We start from the raw sequence: 15,649 nt of genomic DNA, 5'->3' as shown, positions 1-15,649 counted from the left end.
GGAGCTGGAAAGGAGTTTAAAGATCAAAGTCTGACCCCACCCCCATCTTACAGATGAAAAAAACTAAGAATCAAAGAAACGAAGTGATTTGTTCAAGATCATACAGCTTGTGAGCGACAGAGCTGGGACTACGGCAAAGCTTTCCTTTCTCTGTCTAGTGTCTTTCCGTCATAACACACTTCTTTAAGCACTTAGAGAATTCTTGAAGCTTTCTTGTTATGAATATGAGTTAACTCATGTTAAATGTTTCCTGATTCTCCGTGATTTATTCCCTGGTGATAGAACAATAGATTTAGTGATTATTTCAGATATTATAAACAGGATTGTAGTGGCAAAAGAAGGCATTGAATTCAACAATTGATTCTTCAAGATTACGATGTTTCTTCCCACTCTAAAAATACGGTAGATTCATATTGACACCATTTCCTGAGTCTACTCCCAAGAGAGATTAGTAGATAAGGAAGTGCTGATTCCTTGCCAGATCTTTTCCCTGGCTATTAGTAACCCCTTTGGGCATGTTGAGATTCTGTTTCCTCAGTAAAGATCCTTAATAACTGCTGGAAAAAAGTACTAAAATGATTTCCCAAAAGTGTTTTCTAAACCACGACATTTTGGAAACTTTGGAAATGCATCTTTGTCATGGTTGAGAATATAAGAATAAATGCGCCCACACTGTTCACGTGTATTTGAAAAGCAATGAATAGTGGAACAAGTACTAGCAAAGAGTCAAGTTTCTCCAGCAGGTCTTTTAGTAAGCATTTAATAGTCCTGACCTTGAGGTTCTTGTTTGTTTCCACGTCTTCCAGTTTCTAACCTTGGAATTTTGAAGTGTTTTAATGGAGCGCTCTGGTATGTTAAAATCTAAATTCTTCCAAATGATTCTGGAAGACAGTTTCCTGGAACTCAGTGAATATAACTGTGTTCATATGGGATGCTTCACTCACTTTGAGGGCATCTTTTCTTTCATGCTTAATGAGAGAGAAGTGTTAAATAATCTTCAGTGATCTCTGGAGCCTGGGCAGGAGCTGAGAGGTCAGGTGGAAAGGCTGTTAGCCAGTGGCTACAGTTCCTTCTTTCCAACGTAACAGATGACTCAGAATTCAGATGGTTGTGCTTTCATCCCCAATTTCCGTGATCACCTGAATTGAATGATCATTATTTCTAGTCAAAAACAAATGTGCTTTAAAAAATTATTTATGGTCTCTCAGTTATGGTTCTCAGTTACAAGTCAAGTCTGGAACGTTATGAACAGATGGAAAAAATAGATGCAGTAATGGAATATATAAATAACCAGATACCTTTTTCTTTAAGAGTCTAAGCATTCTGCTGACCAACCAGGGGTATAAAATTCAAAGTGTCGAGAGTATGTGGAATGTATTTAATTTGAAAGGTTTTCAGAAGATACTGATTTAGAAATAAGATTTGGATGTTTGGTATATAATGGATCTCTACCTATAGAAACTAAGTGTTTTTACATAACGTAAATTGTACATCCTTTATATCCAAAGCAGGTAAAGTTACTGAAATTTCTTAGGTCTTTAAATGTCAACAACTGAACACACTTACCTTCAGTTATGTCACTGTGCCAAGGTAATATATTTATGCCTAAAATGTTAGAGTTGAAAATTCCAAAGTGATGAAAATATGCTTGGGTTATATGGCCCATATCATGCCCACATGTACTAAAAATTATTTTGGCATATGGAACATGTATCTTTCCTTTTATCTTTTTTTTTTGTACTTTAGGTTCTGGGGTACATGTGCAAATCGTGCAGGACTGTGGCATAGGTACACACATGGCAATGTGGTTTGCTGCCTCCATCCCCTCGTCACCTACATCTGGCATTTCTTCCCATGTTATTCCTCTTAGACCTCCCCACCCCCCTTGCTGTCCCTCCCTTGCCCCCCTCAACAGACCTCATTGTGTGATGCTCCCCACCCTGTGTCCATGTGTTCTCATTGTTCAACACCCACCTATGAGTGAGAACATGCGGTGTTTGATTTTCTGTTCTTGTGTCCGTTTGCTGAGAATGATGGTTTCCAGATTTATCCATGTTCCTACAAAGGACACAAATTCATCGTCTTTTATGGCTGCGTAGTATTCCATGGTGTATATGTGCCACATTTTCCTTGTCCAGTCTATTGTCGATGGGCATTTGGGTTGGCTCCAGGTCTTTGCTATTGTAAACACTGCTGCTATGAATATATGTGTGCATGTGTCTTTATAATAGAATGATTTATAATCCTTTGGGTATATACCCAGTAGTTGGATTGCTGGGTTGAATGGAATTTCTATTTCTAGGTCCTTGAGGAAGCACCACACTGTCTTCCACAGTGGTTGAACTAATTTACACTCCCACCAACAGTGTAAAAGTGTTCCTATTTCTCCACATCCTCTCCAGCATCTGTTGTCTCCAGATTTTTTAATGATCACCATTCTAAGTGGTGTGAGGTGGTATCTCAATATGGTTTTGATTTGCATTTCTCTAATAATCAGTGATGACAAGCATTTTTTCATATGTTTGTTAACCTCATATATGTCTTCTTTTGAAAAGTATCTGTTCATATCCTTCACCCACTTTGGATGGGTTTATTTTTTTCTTGTAAATCTGTTTTAGTTCTTTGCAGATTCTGGATATTAGCCCTTTGTCAGATGGGTAGGTTGCAAAAATTTTTTCCCATTCTGTTGGCTGCTGGTTCACTGTAATGATTGTTCCTTTTGCTGTACAGAAGCTCTGGAGTTTGATTAGGTCCCATTTGTCTATTTTGACTTTTGTTGCCAATGCTTTTGGTGTTTTAGTCATGAAGTCCTTGCCTATGCCTATGTCCTGAATGGTTTTGCCTAGGTTTTCTTCTAGGGTTTTTATGGTATTAGGTCTTATGTTTAAGTCTTTAATCCATCTGGAGTTAATTTTACTATAAGGTATCAGGAAGGCGTCCAGTTTCTGGTTTCTGCACGTGGCTAGTCAGTTTTCCCAACACCATTTATTAAACAGGGAATCCTTTCCCCATTGCTTGTTTTTGTCTGGTTTGTCAAAGATCAGATGGTTGTAGATGTGTGACATTGCCTCCAGGGCCTCTGTTTGTTCCATTGGTCTATATCTCTGTTTTGGTACCAGTACCATGCTGTTTTGATTGCTGTAGCCTTGTAGTATAGTTTGAAATCAGATATTGTGATGGCTCCAGCTTTGTTCTTTTTGCTTAGGATTGTCTTGGCTATGTGGGCTCTCTTTTGGTTCCATATGAAGTTTAAGGTGTTTTTTTCCAGTTCTGTGAAGAAGGTCATTGGTAGCTTGATGGGGATAGCATTGAATCTATAAATTACTTTGGGCAGTATGGTTATTTTCACAATATTGATTCTTCCTAACTATGAGCATGGAATGTTTTTCCATCTGTTTGTGTCCTCTCTTATTTCCTTGAGCAGTGGTTTGTAGTTCTCCTTGAAGAGGTCCTTCATGTCCTTTGTTACTTGTGTTCCTAGGTATTTTATTCTGTTTGTAGCAATTGTGAATGGGATTTTGCTCATGATTTGGCTCTCTGTTAGTGTGTTATTGGTGTATAGAAATGCTTGTTATTTTTGCACATTCATTTTTGTATCCTGAGACTTTGCTGAAGTTGCTTATCAGTTTAAGGAGATGTTGAGCTGAAATGATGGGGTCTTCTAAATATACAATCATGTCGTCTGCAAATAGGGACAATTTGACTTCCTCTTTTCCTAATTGAATAACCTTTATTTTTTTTTTCTTGCCCAATTGCTCTTATTAGAGCTTCCAATACTATATTGAATAGGAGTGGTGAGAGAGGGCATCCTTGTCTAGTGCTGGATTTCAAAGGGAATGCTTCCAGTTTTTGCCCATTCAGTATGGTATTGACTGTAGGTTTCTTGTAAATAGCTTTTATTGTTTTGAGATATGTTCCTTCAATACCTAGTTTATTGAGAGTTTTTAGCATAAAGCGCTGTTGAATTTTGTCGAAGACCTTCTTTGCATCTATTGAGATAATCATGTGGTTTTTGTCTTTGGTTCTGTTTATGCGGTGGATTACATTTATAGACTTGCATATGTTGAAGCAGCCTTGCATCGCTGGAATGAAGCCTACTTGATCGTAATAAGCTTGATCAGATAAGCTTTTTGATGTGCTGTTGCAGTCGGTTTGCCAGTATTTTATTGAAGATTTTTGCATCTATGTTCATCATGGATATTGGCCTGAAGTTTTCTTTTTTTGTTGAGTCTCTGCTGGGTTTTGTTATCATAAAATGATTTGGGAAGGATTCCCTCTTTTTGGATTCTTTGGAATAGTTTCAGAAGGAATGGAACCAGCTCCTCTTTGTACATCTGGTAGAATTCAGCTGTGAACCCGTCTGGACCTGGACATTTTTTGGTTGGTAGGCTATTAATTGCTGCCTCAACTTCAGCCCTTGTTATTGGTCTATTCAAGGTTTCACCTTCTTGATGGTTTAGGTTTGGGAGGGTGCCAGTGTCCAGGAAATTATCCATTTCTTCCAGGTTTACTGGTTTATGTGCCTAGAATCGTTTGTAGTAATCTCTGATTGTAGTCTGTATTTCTGTGGAATCAGTGGTGATATCCCCTTTATCGTTTTTTATTGCATCTATTTGATTCTTCTCCATTTTCTTTTTTTATTAATCTGACTAACAGTCTGTCTATTTTGTTAATGTTTTTGAAAAACCAGCTCCTGGATTTATTGATTTTTTGAAGGGTTTTTTGTGTCTCTGTCTCCTTCAGTTCTGCTCTGTTCTTAGTTATTTCTTGTCTTCTGCTAGCTTTTGAGTTTTTAGATCTTGCTCCTCTAGCTCTTTCAATTTTGATGATAGGGTGTCAATTTTAGATCTTTCCTTACTTCTCATGTGGGCATTTATTACTATAAATTTCCCTCTAGACACTGCTTTAAATGTGTCCCAGAGATTCTGGTACATTGTGTCTTCATTCTCATTGGTTTCAAATGACATCTTTATTTCTGCCTTCATTTCATTGATTATCCAGTCAACATTCAAGAGCCAGTTGTTCAGTTTCCATGAAGCGGTGTGGTTCTGAGTTAGTTTCTTAATTCTGAGTTCTAATTTGATTGCCCTGTGGTCTAAGAGACTGTTCGTTATGATTTCCGATCTTTTGCATGTGCTGAGGAGTGATTTACTTCCAATTATGTGGTTAATTTTAGAGTAGGTGCAATGCAGTGCTGAGAAGAATGTATATTCTGTGGATTTGGGGTGGAGAGTTCTGTATATGTCTATTAGGTTTGCTTGGTCCAAATCTGAGTTCAAGTCCTGAATATCCTTGTTAATTTTCTGTCTCGTTGATGTGTCTCATATCTACAGTGGAATGTTAATGTCTCCCACTATTATTGTGTGGGAGTCTAAGTCTCTTTGTAGGTCATTAAGAACTTGCTTTATGTACCTGGGTGGTCCTATATTGGGTGCATATATATTTAGGATCGTTAGCTTTTCTTGATGCATTGATCCTTTTACCATTATGTAATGCCCTTCTTTGTCTCTTTTGATCTTTGTTGGTTTAAAGTCCATTCTATCAGAGACTAGGATTGCAACTCCTGCTTTTTTTTTGCTCTCCATTTGCTTGATAAATCTTCCTCCATCCCTTTATTTTGAGCCTTGTGTGTCCTTGCATGTGAGATGGGTTTCCTGAATACAGCACACCAATGGATCTTGACTTTTTATCCAATTTGCCAGTCTGTGTCTTTTGATTGGGGCATTTAGCCCCTTTACATTTAAGGTTAATATTGTTATGTGTGAATTTGATCCTGCCATTTTGATGCTAGCTGGATGTTTTGCCCATTAGTTGACACATTTTTTTCATTGTGTTGATGGTCTTTACCATTTGCTATGTTTATGGAGTGGCTGGTACTGGTTGTTCCTTTCCTTGTTTAGTGTTTCTTTCAGGAGCTCTTGTAAGGCAGGCCTGCTGGTGACGAAATCTCTCAGCAATTGCTTGTCCATAAAGTATTTTCTTTCTCCTTTGCTATAAAGCTTAGTTTGGCTGGATATGAAATTCTAGGTTGAAAGTTCTTTTCTTTAATGATGTTGAATATTGGCCCCCACTCTCTTCTGGCTTGTAGGGTTTCTGCTGAGAGATCCACTGTGAGTCTCATGGGCTTCCCTTTGTCGTAACCTGACCTTTCTCTCTGGCTGCCCTTAGCATTTTTTCCTTCATTTCAACCCTGATGAATCTGACGATTATGTCCCTTGTGGTTGCTCTTCTTGAGGAATATCTCTGTGGTGTTCTCTGTATTTCCTGGACTTGAATGGTGGCCTGCCTTGCTAGGTTGGGGAAGTGCTCCTGGATAATATCCTGAAGAGTGTTTTCCAGCTTGGATTCATTCTCTCCGTCACGTTCAGGTACACCTATCAAATATAGATTAGGTCTTTTCACATAATTCCATATTTCTTGGAGGCTTTGTTCATTTCTTTTCACTATTTTTTCTCTATTCTTGCCTTCTCATTTTACTGCATTGAGTTGATCTTCAATCTCTGATATTCTTTCTTCTGCTTGATCGATTCAGCTATTGAAACTTGTGTATGCTTTGTGAAGTTCTCATGCTGTGTTTTTCAGCTCCATCAAGTTGTTTATATTCTTCTCTAAGCTGTTTATTCTAGTTAGCATCTCATGTAACCTTTTTTCTAGGTTCTTAGTTTCTTTGCATTGGGTTAGCACATTATTTTAGCTCTGAGAAGTTTGTTATTACCCACTTTCTGAAGCCTGTTTCTGTCAATTCATCAGATTCATTCTCCTTCCATCTTTGATCCCTAGCTGGTGAGGAGTTGTGATTCTTTGGAGGAGGAGAGGCGTTCTGGTTTTTGGTGTTTTCATCCTTTTTGCACTGGTTTCTTCCCATCTCAGTGGCTTTATCTACCTGTGGTCTTTGTAGTTGGTACTTTCAGATTGGGTCTCTGAGTGGATGTCCTTTTTGTTGATATTGAAGCTATTTCTTTCTGTGTCTTAGTTTTCCTTCTAACAGTCAGGCCCCTCTGCTGCAGGACTGCTGGAGGTCCACTCCAGACCCTGCTTGCCTGGGGATCACCCATGCAGGCTGCTGAACAGTAAGGGTTGCTGCCTGTTTCTTCTTCTGTTATCTTCATCCCAGAAGGGTACCTGACAGATGTCAGCCTGAACTGTCCTTTATGAGATGTCTCTTTGGGTATACGTGGGTCAAGGAGCTGCTTAAGGGCACAGTCTGTCCCTTATAGGAGCTCAAGTGCTGTGCTGGGAGCTCCGTTGTTCCATGCACAGCTGCTGGGCAGGTACTTTTAGGTCTGCTGCAGCGGAACTCATAACCACCTCTTTTCCCAGGTGCTCTGTCCTAGGAAGGTCGGCTTTATTTATAAGTTCCTGTCATGCTGCTGCCTTTTTTCATAGATGCCCTGCTCCACACAGAGTAGTCTAGTCACAGGAGAGGTGTTGCTGAGCTGCCGCAGGCTCTGCCCAGCTGCTCTGTGAACTGCCTCGGTAGTGGCGGACTGCCCCCCACTGAGCTGGACCGTCCTGGGTCCAGCTGCGCTTGCTGCGAAACTCTCAATCCAAAGCGTTTCAGATTCCTTGCTTTGTGGGGGTGGTACCCGCCGAGCCAGATCACCTGGCTCCCTGTCTCTGCCCCCTCCCTCTCCATTGAATGGGCGACTCTGTCTCCCAGGCATCCCAGGCACTAGTTAAAATGGCCACCCAGATTTGTGTGAGTTTCTGTGCACCAACCCAGCACTGGCCGTACTGAAAACTCGTGGCGCTTTTCCATCCGGGAATCTCCTGGTCTATGGGCAGTGAAAATTTGTTTGGAAATGTGGTGGGCACTCAGCCTCTGTGTTGTGCTTGCTGGGAACTGCACTTCGGAGCTGTTCCTATTCAGCCATCTTGGATCTAGTCAGTTGGAACATATGTATTTTCAAGTCATTGTTTGGCAGTAACATTTTACGGTGTTATCAACTTTGGTCTTTCCCCAAAATATAACCCACAAGGTTATATATATTTTTAATTATTTCTGCTGAAGCCAACTAAAAATGTGTAGGATTAACAAATAGATTGTAAATCAATTTTGGGTTATAGGACCCATCAGGCTAATTTTATTGTTTTTGTAATCTCAAGAGATGACATTGGATACACACAAAAGTAACCTTTCACCTATCGGAGGTAGCAACCAGAAGGAACTGGTTAGTAATTTAGTCTGTAGTTGGTGACTGCGTTTCCCTGAGCTGTCATCAAATATCATGTAACAATTATGCTATTCTGGGAGATATAAACATGGAAAATCCCATTTTCTAGGAGATCAAATGTGAGCCTAACCTGCTCAGATCTGTATCCTGTGTCACCTCCTTGTTAGATTTTAATTTTCCACATGTGAACTGATAGGTGTTATCAAGGAAGGTGCTTTAAGCCTGATCAGCTTTATGGTACTGGAGTCCTAGAGAGTAAAATCCACATTAAGATCTACTGAAGGAAAACTTGACATTGACTTCAGCAAAAATGGAAGATGAAGCCTTGTACTTGTTGTTCCCCTTTCCTTACAAGTCCTCTCTCCTTTTTGCTTCTGTCAAGAAAAGAAAACCCAGAATCATCAAGTACTGTGCTTAAATATGTTCTCTGTCGGTTTACAGTGTCCTCCTAAGAGCATATATTAGCTCTTTTGGAAAGAGCACAAACTTGATGAGCTAACTTCTCACGTCGTGCCTCCTCCCATAGGCCAACTCTACTGTGAACTCTAAGGTGAAGCCCTCAGACTTTTCCCTCCTCCAGCTTCCTGAACTCCCATTCCAGGGCAACTCCCTCCCTCCAGGTTCATGCTCTCCAGGCATCCCATTCCCACCTCCCCCCAGCCTATGTTCCATGCTGGGCTTAGAATGCCCCACCCTTTAGCCATTGTATTTGTTCATCCTACAAAAATGTATTGAGTGTTGACCGCAGGGCTGATCCCAGATACTCCTTAATTATGACAGAACTTCTGTCCTTAGTTTCCCCCACCACCCTGGGCTCCACCTAAGAAGGATGAGGCAACTGGCCCTTGTGACAACAGAGATTTAACGCACAGCGTTGGGGAGGCCTAGTGTCTCGTTTTAGAATACTTTAGAATGCAGTAACTCTGGAATGCTTCTTAGTCTCAGCACTTCATCACCCCATGGGTTATTTTAATCTTCGAGCTATGATTATTGGTTTAGGGTAATGTAAATTTGTGTTTGACACACCTAAGAGAGGAGATTATTGGTGTCTTCTAGAAATGTAGCCCTTACTTTCCCCCATTCCTTGCAGTCTTAGAAGGGCCTAAGTTATTTTATTTTTATTTTTTTACAAAATTGCACCACTTTAATTAAGGCTTTTAGTTTACATTTGGCCGCCTCAAAGTAGTTATAACATTAGGTTGGTCAATTTAAATACTGTGGCTTCCAGTTGGATAGACACACAATCTTTACATCTAAATGTTAATGCATACAAAGCAACAAGACATTGTTAAATAAAACAGCAATCGTTACTGCAAATTAGGCCTGTGACCAATTACATATGATTAAAATTACTTTCTACATTCACATCCACAGGACTCGTCCACCATTTAACATCCCAACCAAAACACTGCACATGTGAAACAATCTCCCACTGGCAAAAATACTAAACCTCTACATTTGGTATTGCAAGTACACTTATGCATGAGCAAGCAAGGGATTCACAGTGAGAATCAACAGCTGCAGAAGCCTGAAAATGATTTACAAAAATTGTTAAATCATTTAAAAAATTGTCTGAAAATATACACTTCTTGTCGTAGACCCCCACTGTACACATGACTATAAACATTGTTCCCTATGTAAATAAAAAAGAAAACGTATAATAAGAGATTTGAAAAATCTGCACATTTCCTTCCCAACAGATATTAAAGGCAATGTCTTTAAGACATTATACTGAAAAGACTATCATATTTTAAAGACAAGATCACTGTCTCCACAGGTTTTTTAAAAATTAAAAAACTACATAGCTGTGTTAAAGCTCTTACTTTGTACAATAATAATGACCTTAAATTTCTTTTTAAAAATTGCAATAAGCTACAAGTATCAAAGAAGTGAAGTTATCTAGAGTAGTCTGTATAGGAGCTCTTTGGACCTTCTTTTATTATGCTAAAATAGTAGTGCTTTTAAGATTTACATTATTGTACCCTCCAATACAAAGTTTGGGGCATGTTAAAATATACAATACACCATTTTCATATATGCACAACATTGGTGGATGAAGAATGTCTCTTAGCAGTAATGTTAGATGTAGCCTCTGGTTTTACCAGCTGCATACTCTAGGACTATTATATAAGTAAAAATCTCTCTTGTGATACTGGAAAGTGATTAGAATGTACAAATCGATAGTAGCTTTCATCCTCCTCTTAAAGGATACCACCACAGGAAAGTCCATTTAAGATGTTGGTAGGTTTAACAAAATTGGAATGCTGGCACTGTTGAATTGGGCAACAGTTCTTCAGACCTAACTCAGAACTACAATGCATTTAGTATATTAAAGCAGCTGACATGACAACTTTTTGCGAGCCTTCCCAGGCACTGGAGTTTTTCTGTTAATTTGCTGCACTAGGTCATAAAAGATCTCATTAAAATTTATTTTTGATTTTGCAGAAGATTCTAAGAATGCACAGTTGTTCCATTGTCTGGCTAGATTTTGACCTTGTTTCTTCCCTACAACTCTTTGATCTTCCAAGTCACAATTATTACCGACAAGAATCATTGGAAGATCATCTGTGTCTTTAACTGGAAGAATCTGTTCTCTCAGGTCTTGTAAATCTTTAAATGTGGACTGTGCTGTGATGGAATAAACTAATGCAAAGCTTTGTCCATCTTTCATGTACAAATCCCTCATTGCTGTAAATCGTTCTGTTCCTGCAGTATCCCAGATTTCTAGCATACACTGCATCTACTTCAACTTGCTTTCTATAAGAATCTTCTGTCATAGGGTAATATTTTTCAACAAAAATTCCTTAAAACAAATTGTACAGTCAAAGCAGACTTTCTAATGCCTCCTGAGCCGAGAACGGCTAGCTTATACTCACGCATGATGCAAACTCAAAGCCTAGTACCTCTCACGCTGTCACCGGGTCCCTGCAGCCCCGTGCTCCCTCTGGGTCACTACTCTTGTCCCGGCCCTGGCGGGCGGTCCTGCCCTTGCTGCGCTCCTGCTCCAGCTGGTTTACACGCCTGACTCTGGGTGAGGTTTGGCAGTGTCCAGAAAACCCTAAGTCCTATCAAGAAGGAGTTCACAAAGTGGAAACACAGGTCACATCTCTCACACACCTTCACACACACACACACACACACCCCCCGATGCCATTACTTTCAACTAAAGCATGAGACAAGCCCATGGTCACTTCCTGCCTCAGGATTTCATAAGGTTTTCAACACTGAATAAAGCCAAAATATGTTTTATTTTAGAGTCTCATTTAGAATCTCTTGAATACTATCAAACAGGTAAATGAGCTAAAAATTTAATTTCTAAGATAACCACAGCTCTAGATTCTGTGTGGAATAGAAAGCTACATTCAGTAACTTCTCATCACTACCTTAATAATGCCAGACTATTCCAGCGGGAAGTATCAGTGATTATATCAACAATTTCTTATGAAGTATTTGGCTGTGTCATCACACCATGAATTTCAAATGGCTCATCCCAGCTGCAACCAAGAGAACACCCTGCAGTCAGCATTACAGAATATGATGGAATTATTTGAATATGTAATAGAAATATCAAATGCTCCACCCTGAACTGGCCATATTTAAATTAAATTTTGAAGCTCATAAACAATTTAGAAAAAAAAGAAAATATAAAAGATAGCATCCCAGCCACAGGGTGAATACTGTGATTCATTTTTTTTTTTTTTTTTTGAGATGGAGTTTTCCTCTTGTCACCGAGGCTGGAGTGCAATGGTGCAATCTCGGCTCACTGCAACCTCCATCTCCCAGGTTTAAGCAATTCTCCTGCCTCAGTTCCCCAAGCAGCTGGGATGACAGGTGTGCATCACCACACCTAGCTAATTTTGTATTTTGAGTAGAAACGGGATTTCACCATGTTGGCCAGGCTGGTCTCAACTCCTGACCTCAGGTCGTCCACCCGCTGAGGCCTTCTAAAGCGCTGGGATTACAGTCATGAGCCACTGCACCTGGACTTGTGATTCTTTTTTTTTATTTTAATGTTTGAGTTCTCAGACTTAAGGAAGAAGGGTAATTTGGACTCTGGTTGAGTCACTTTTTAAATGATGGTCTTCCTAAATGACCTAGATCAGTGTCATATCAACCTAGGAGGCATTAGCTGACGATTGAACTGATGACTTCTTGGAGAAACACAGCGTACCTAGGAGGAGAGCAGCATGACGGGTCAGCTGTACTATACTAGGTACTATCTGATGAAGCAGTGCAAAAAATAAAGCAAGGCAATATGTGTGTATTTATATATATTACTAATTATATGGGTAGTCCCAGACTCTGCTATAACTATATGTAAATGTCCAGCTATAGATAAGTATCTTTAAATGTAAGTATCTTTATATACACAGCTATGTATGGCCGAAGGCAAATTAGTGAAACTGTCCTGTCTCGCCTCTTTGCTTAAACTGAACTCTGCTGAAATGATTCCAGACAAATGCCTAGGTTATTCCTAAAGATCTTTAGGGAGGCAGATATGACAGCCTCTTAGTATTTTTTAAATATTAAGGCTATTAGTCAGTGCTAAGGGCACAGCCATCCTCAGCTTTACCACTTAGAGCTGTGTGACCTTAAGCAGGTCTTTTCACCCTTCCCAGCCTCAGTTTTCTTATCTGTAAAACGGGGATTAAAGATGATAGTGCTTTCTTTGTGCAGTTGTTGAGAGAACTGAATGATGCATGCCAAGCTCTTAGCTTTGGTACTTGGTTAATAATGGGCATCCTGTAAACGTTTGCTATTGTTACTATAACAGGGCACCAAAATGAAATGTCTGGGCATTAAATTGCTCATTTAAATGTTTCCACAAGGGAGCCAGGTGCAATGGCTCATGCCTGTAATCCCAGCACTTTGGGAAGCCGAGGCGTGCAGATCACTTGAGGTCAGGAGTTCAAGACATGCAGATCACTTGAGGTCAGGAGTTTGAGACCAGCCTGACCAACATGGTAAAACCCCATCTCTACTAAAAATACAAAAATTAGCCAGGCGTGGTGGCACATGCCTGTAATCCCAGCTACTCAGGAGGCTGAAACAGGAGAATCACTTGAACTGGGGAGGCAGAGGTTGCAGTGAGCCAAGATCATGCCACTACACTCCCGCCTGGATAACAAAGCAAAACTTCATCTTGAAAAAAATTTAAAAATACAATGAAATAAAAAATAAATGTCTCCACAAGGGTCCTGAAGAAAACTTCCAGGTAGTTTTGTGCCAGTCACTGCTCAAACTCCTGTTTCACTAGCACTGAGTCAGGGCACGCAGGTGTCACTGGGAAGGCTGTTTTCCACAGCTGTGGTTATTATGCATCTTATTCTCTTTCTTTGTTCCAGCTTCCAAGGCTGCCCTAGATCAAAAAAGAAACAAACTAGAATCAGAAGGAAACCAGCAAAGACTGGTGTCCTAGATTCAAGGCCTCAAGAGCCCAGCGGTTTACAAAATTCTGGATCTAAAACATGCCCTTGGGCCTCCCTTCCAAATGCAACAATCTCCTATTGACTAAAATATAAGACGTAAAGGTCTTGGGTCCCTTTTTGGTCACCCTGTTCTCCTTGTGCATTGAATTATCATGTTCCAGCATTGGTGGCGATAGCCTGGTGGCATTTATTAAGCATTTCAAGAGTCTAGGTAGCAGCCCCTCTTCTGTGGGGGAGTTGCCCTCCTCAAGGAGCATGCTCACAGAGGCCACAAGCTTATGAGTACTTTCTCCGAGCTCAGTGATGCTTGACAAGATTGGCAGTCCTGGGCTTTAAACTGCCATCTCTGACATGCAGCGAGAGTCCTACAGATCATAGGGACCTCCCACCAGCTGCCTTGTCCACACTTCATCACCCCCACACACATGCCCACTTTGCACTCTGGCTTGACAGTGTGATTTGTACACAGGTGTCCAGGAGGCGGTGGTGAGCTGCTTGAACAAACAGACTCGGGAGCCTGCTGATGAGAACCTGTGCGTGACCGGCCGCCGGCCCCCACAGCTCCTGAAATCCTGCAATTTGGATCCCTGCCCAGCAAGGTAAGGGATGTGTGGCCTGCCCTGCTGTCCAGGGGCATGCACAGAACTGGGTACATCTTTCAATGGGCAAAACTGAAATACTTGTTGTTACTCGATGTTTTGAAAACCAATTAACATCAGTTCAAACTTTCAGTCAAATCCACTTAAGTTTAATTGAAACCAGGGCTTTGGAATTCCAGCCCAATCAATGGTCATGCCAGAGTCTGGAATATACCGTGCATTGACATGAGCCTGTGGCAAGGCTGGTATGTGTGTGTGCCACACAGTTGCTTTCTCCTGAAGGGAACAGGAGGTGACCACAGACGTTGTGGGCTCTGCCACCTTTTAGCCTGTGTCCTAAGCACTCACACTATAGTAATGAACTGGTCTGTGAATTGCAGAATAGAAGGACCTGAAGCATCTGGGTGGTACAGCTGATCCACTGTGAAATCTATATGCAAACACCATGCAGATTCATTAGAGCATGCTCTGGGGAGGGGGGGTGCCATTCCACATGCATAAAATCAATTAGAGCATTTCATTGTTCAGCCCTCCCTGGGTCTCATTATTACCCAACCTTGAGTCACAGCCTTGATTGAGTTAATCCAATCACTGCTTCAGTCCATACAATTTTATGGTGTCTTGAGAAACTTGCCTTTTAGATATTTATTTTTGAGCAAACCTCATCTATAGTTCTAGCTTGGAAGGGAGACATTTAAGAACCAAAGCCAGACTTTCAAATCTGCTGATGGAATGAAGAAATGTTGCCGAATAGGGTCAGATCCTTGATGAAAAGGGGAATGCTGATTCTGAATGATAGCTTTTCTGCCAAGTGTGTCACATAAGAAGCAGTTAATACCTGTATTGCTTTCAGGCATTAACCATAGTTTGCTGGTCACACTGATGCACTGCTTGTATTATTTCTCAGCTGGCTGGATTCCTTTCTTTGGGTCTTGGAGGATACAGATCATAGTCCTCCTCCAATCAGATGGAGGCACATCCCATGGTGACACTTCTCCTGCTAGTCACCAGAGTTGTTCTGTATGATGATCTGAATGGTGGACCTGGGCATCCCCACTTCAAATACAGAAGGGGGAAACTAGTGCAGCCTTCTCCGAGGCAACCAGAAAAATCAGTCAGCCACTGCTTTGGAGAAGCACACCACCCATGAGAACAGCGGTCAGCAAGATAAGACTCCAAGTCAGGTCCAGTACATGAAATCCTGAGTAACCTTTTTCTATCTCTATCCCACCTGGTTCCACATCTCTATCCCAACTCCACAGCTCTCTAGTTGTTGAGCCTAAGACTAAGTGCATGGGAAAGGGCACAGACTTTTCTATTTGACTGTAGTCCCATCATCTAGAAAGAGGCAGTGTCGATTCGGCATGGACAGCCTGCAAGGTTCTTGGTTAGGCCACCAAGAGGCCTGGTTTCTCATCCTCCTGTCACCAGCTAGCTCTATGGCCCA

General features: G+C 40.8%; 1 protein-coding gene and 1 pseudogene across 1 annotated transcript in view; one reads left to right on the top strand and one right to left on the bottom strand.

The window, feature by feature from the left end:
* Positions 1-15,649, top strand: part of ADAMTSL1 (ADAMTS like 1) — a 433,007-nt gene that overhangs the window by 218,384 nt on the left and 198,974 nt on the right. Inside the window, exon 15 of the mRNA XM_021675321.2 lies at positions 14,073-14,202. Coding sequence (XP_021530996.2) covers positions 14,073-14,202 — 130 coding nt within the window. The remainder of the gene's footprint in view (positions 1-14,072; positions 14,203-15,649) is intronic.
* On the bottom strand, positions 10,374-11,054 carry LOC105715565 (ras-related protein Rap-1b-like; annotated as a pseudogene).

Source organism: Aotus nancymaae, unplaced genomic scaffold, assembly GCF_030222135.1.
Source record: "Aotus nancymaae isolate 86718 unplaced genomic scaffold, 86718_ANA_hifiasm-v0.15.2.pri h1tg000003l, whole genome shotgun sequence".
Taxonomy (NCBI): domain Eukaryota; kingdom Metazoa; phylum Chordata; class Mammalia; order Primates; family Aotidae; genus Aotus; species Aotus nancymaae.
The sequence above is the reverse complement of the archived record's forward strand: the minus strand, read 5'-3'. Positions and strand labels throughout refer to the sequence as shown.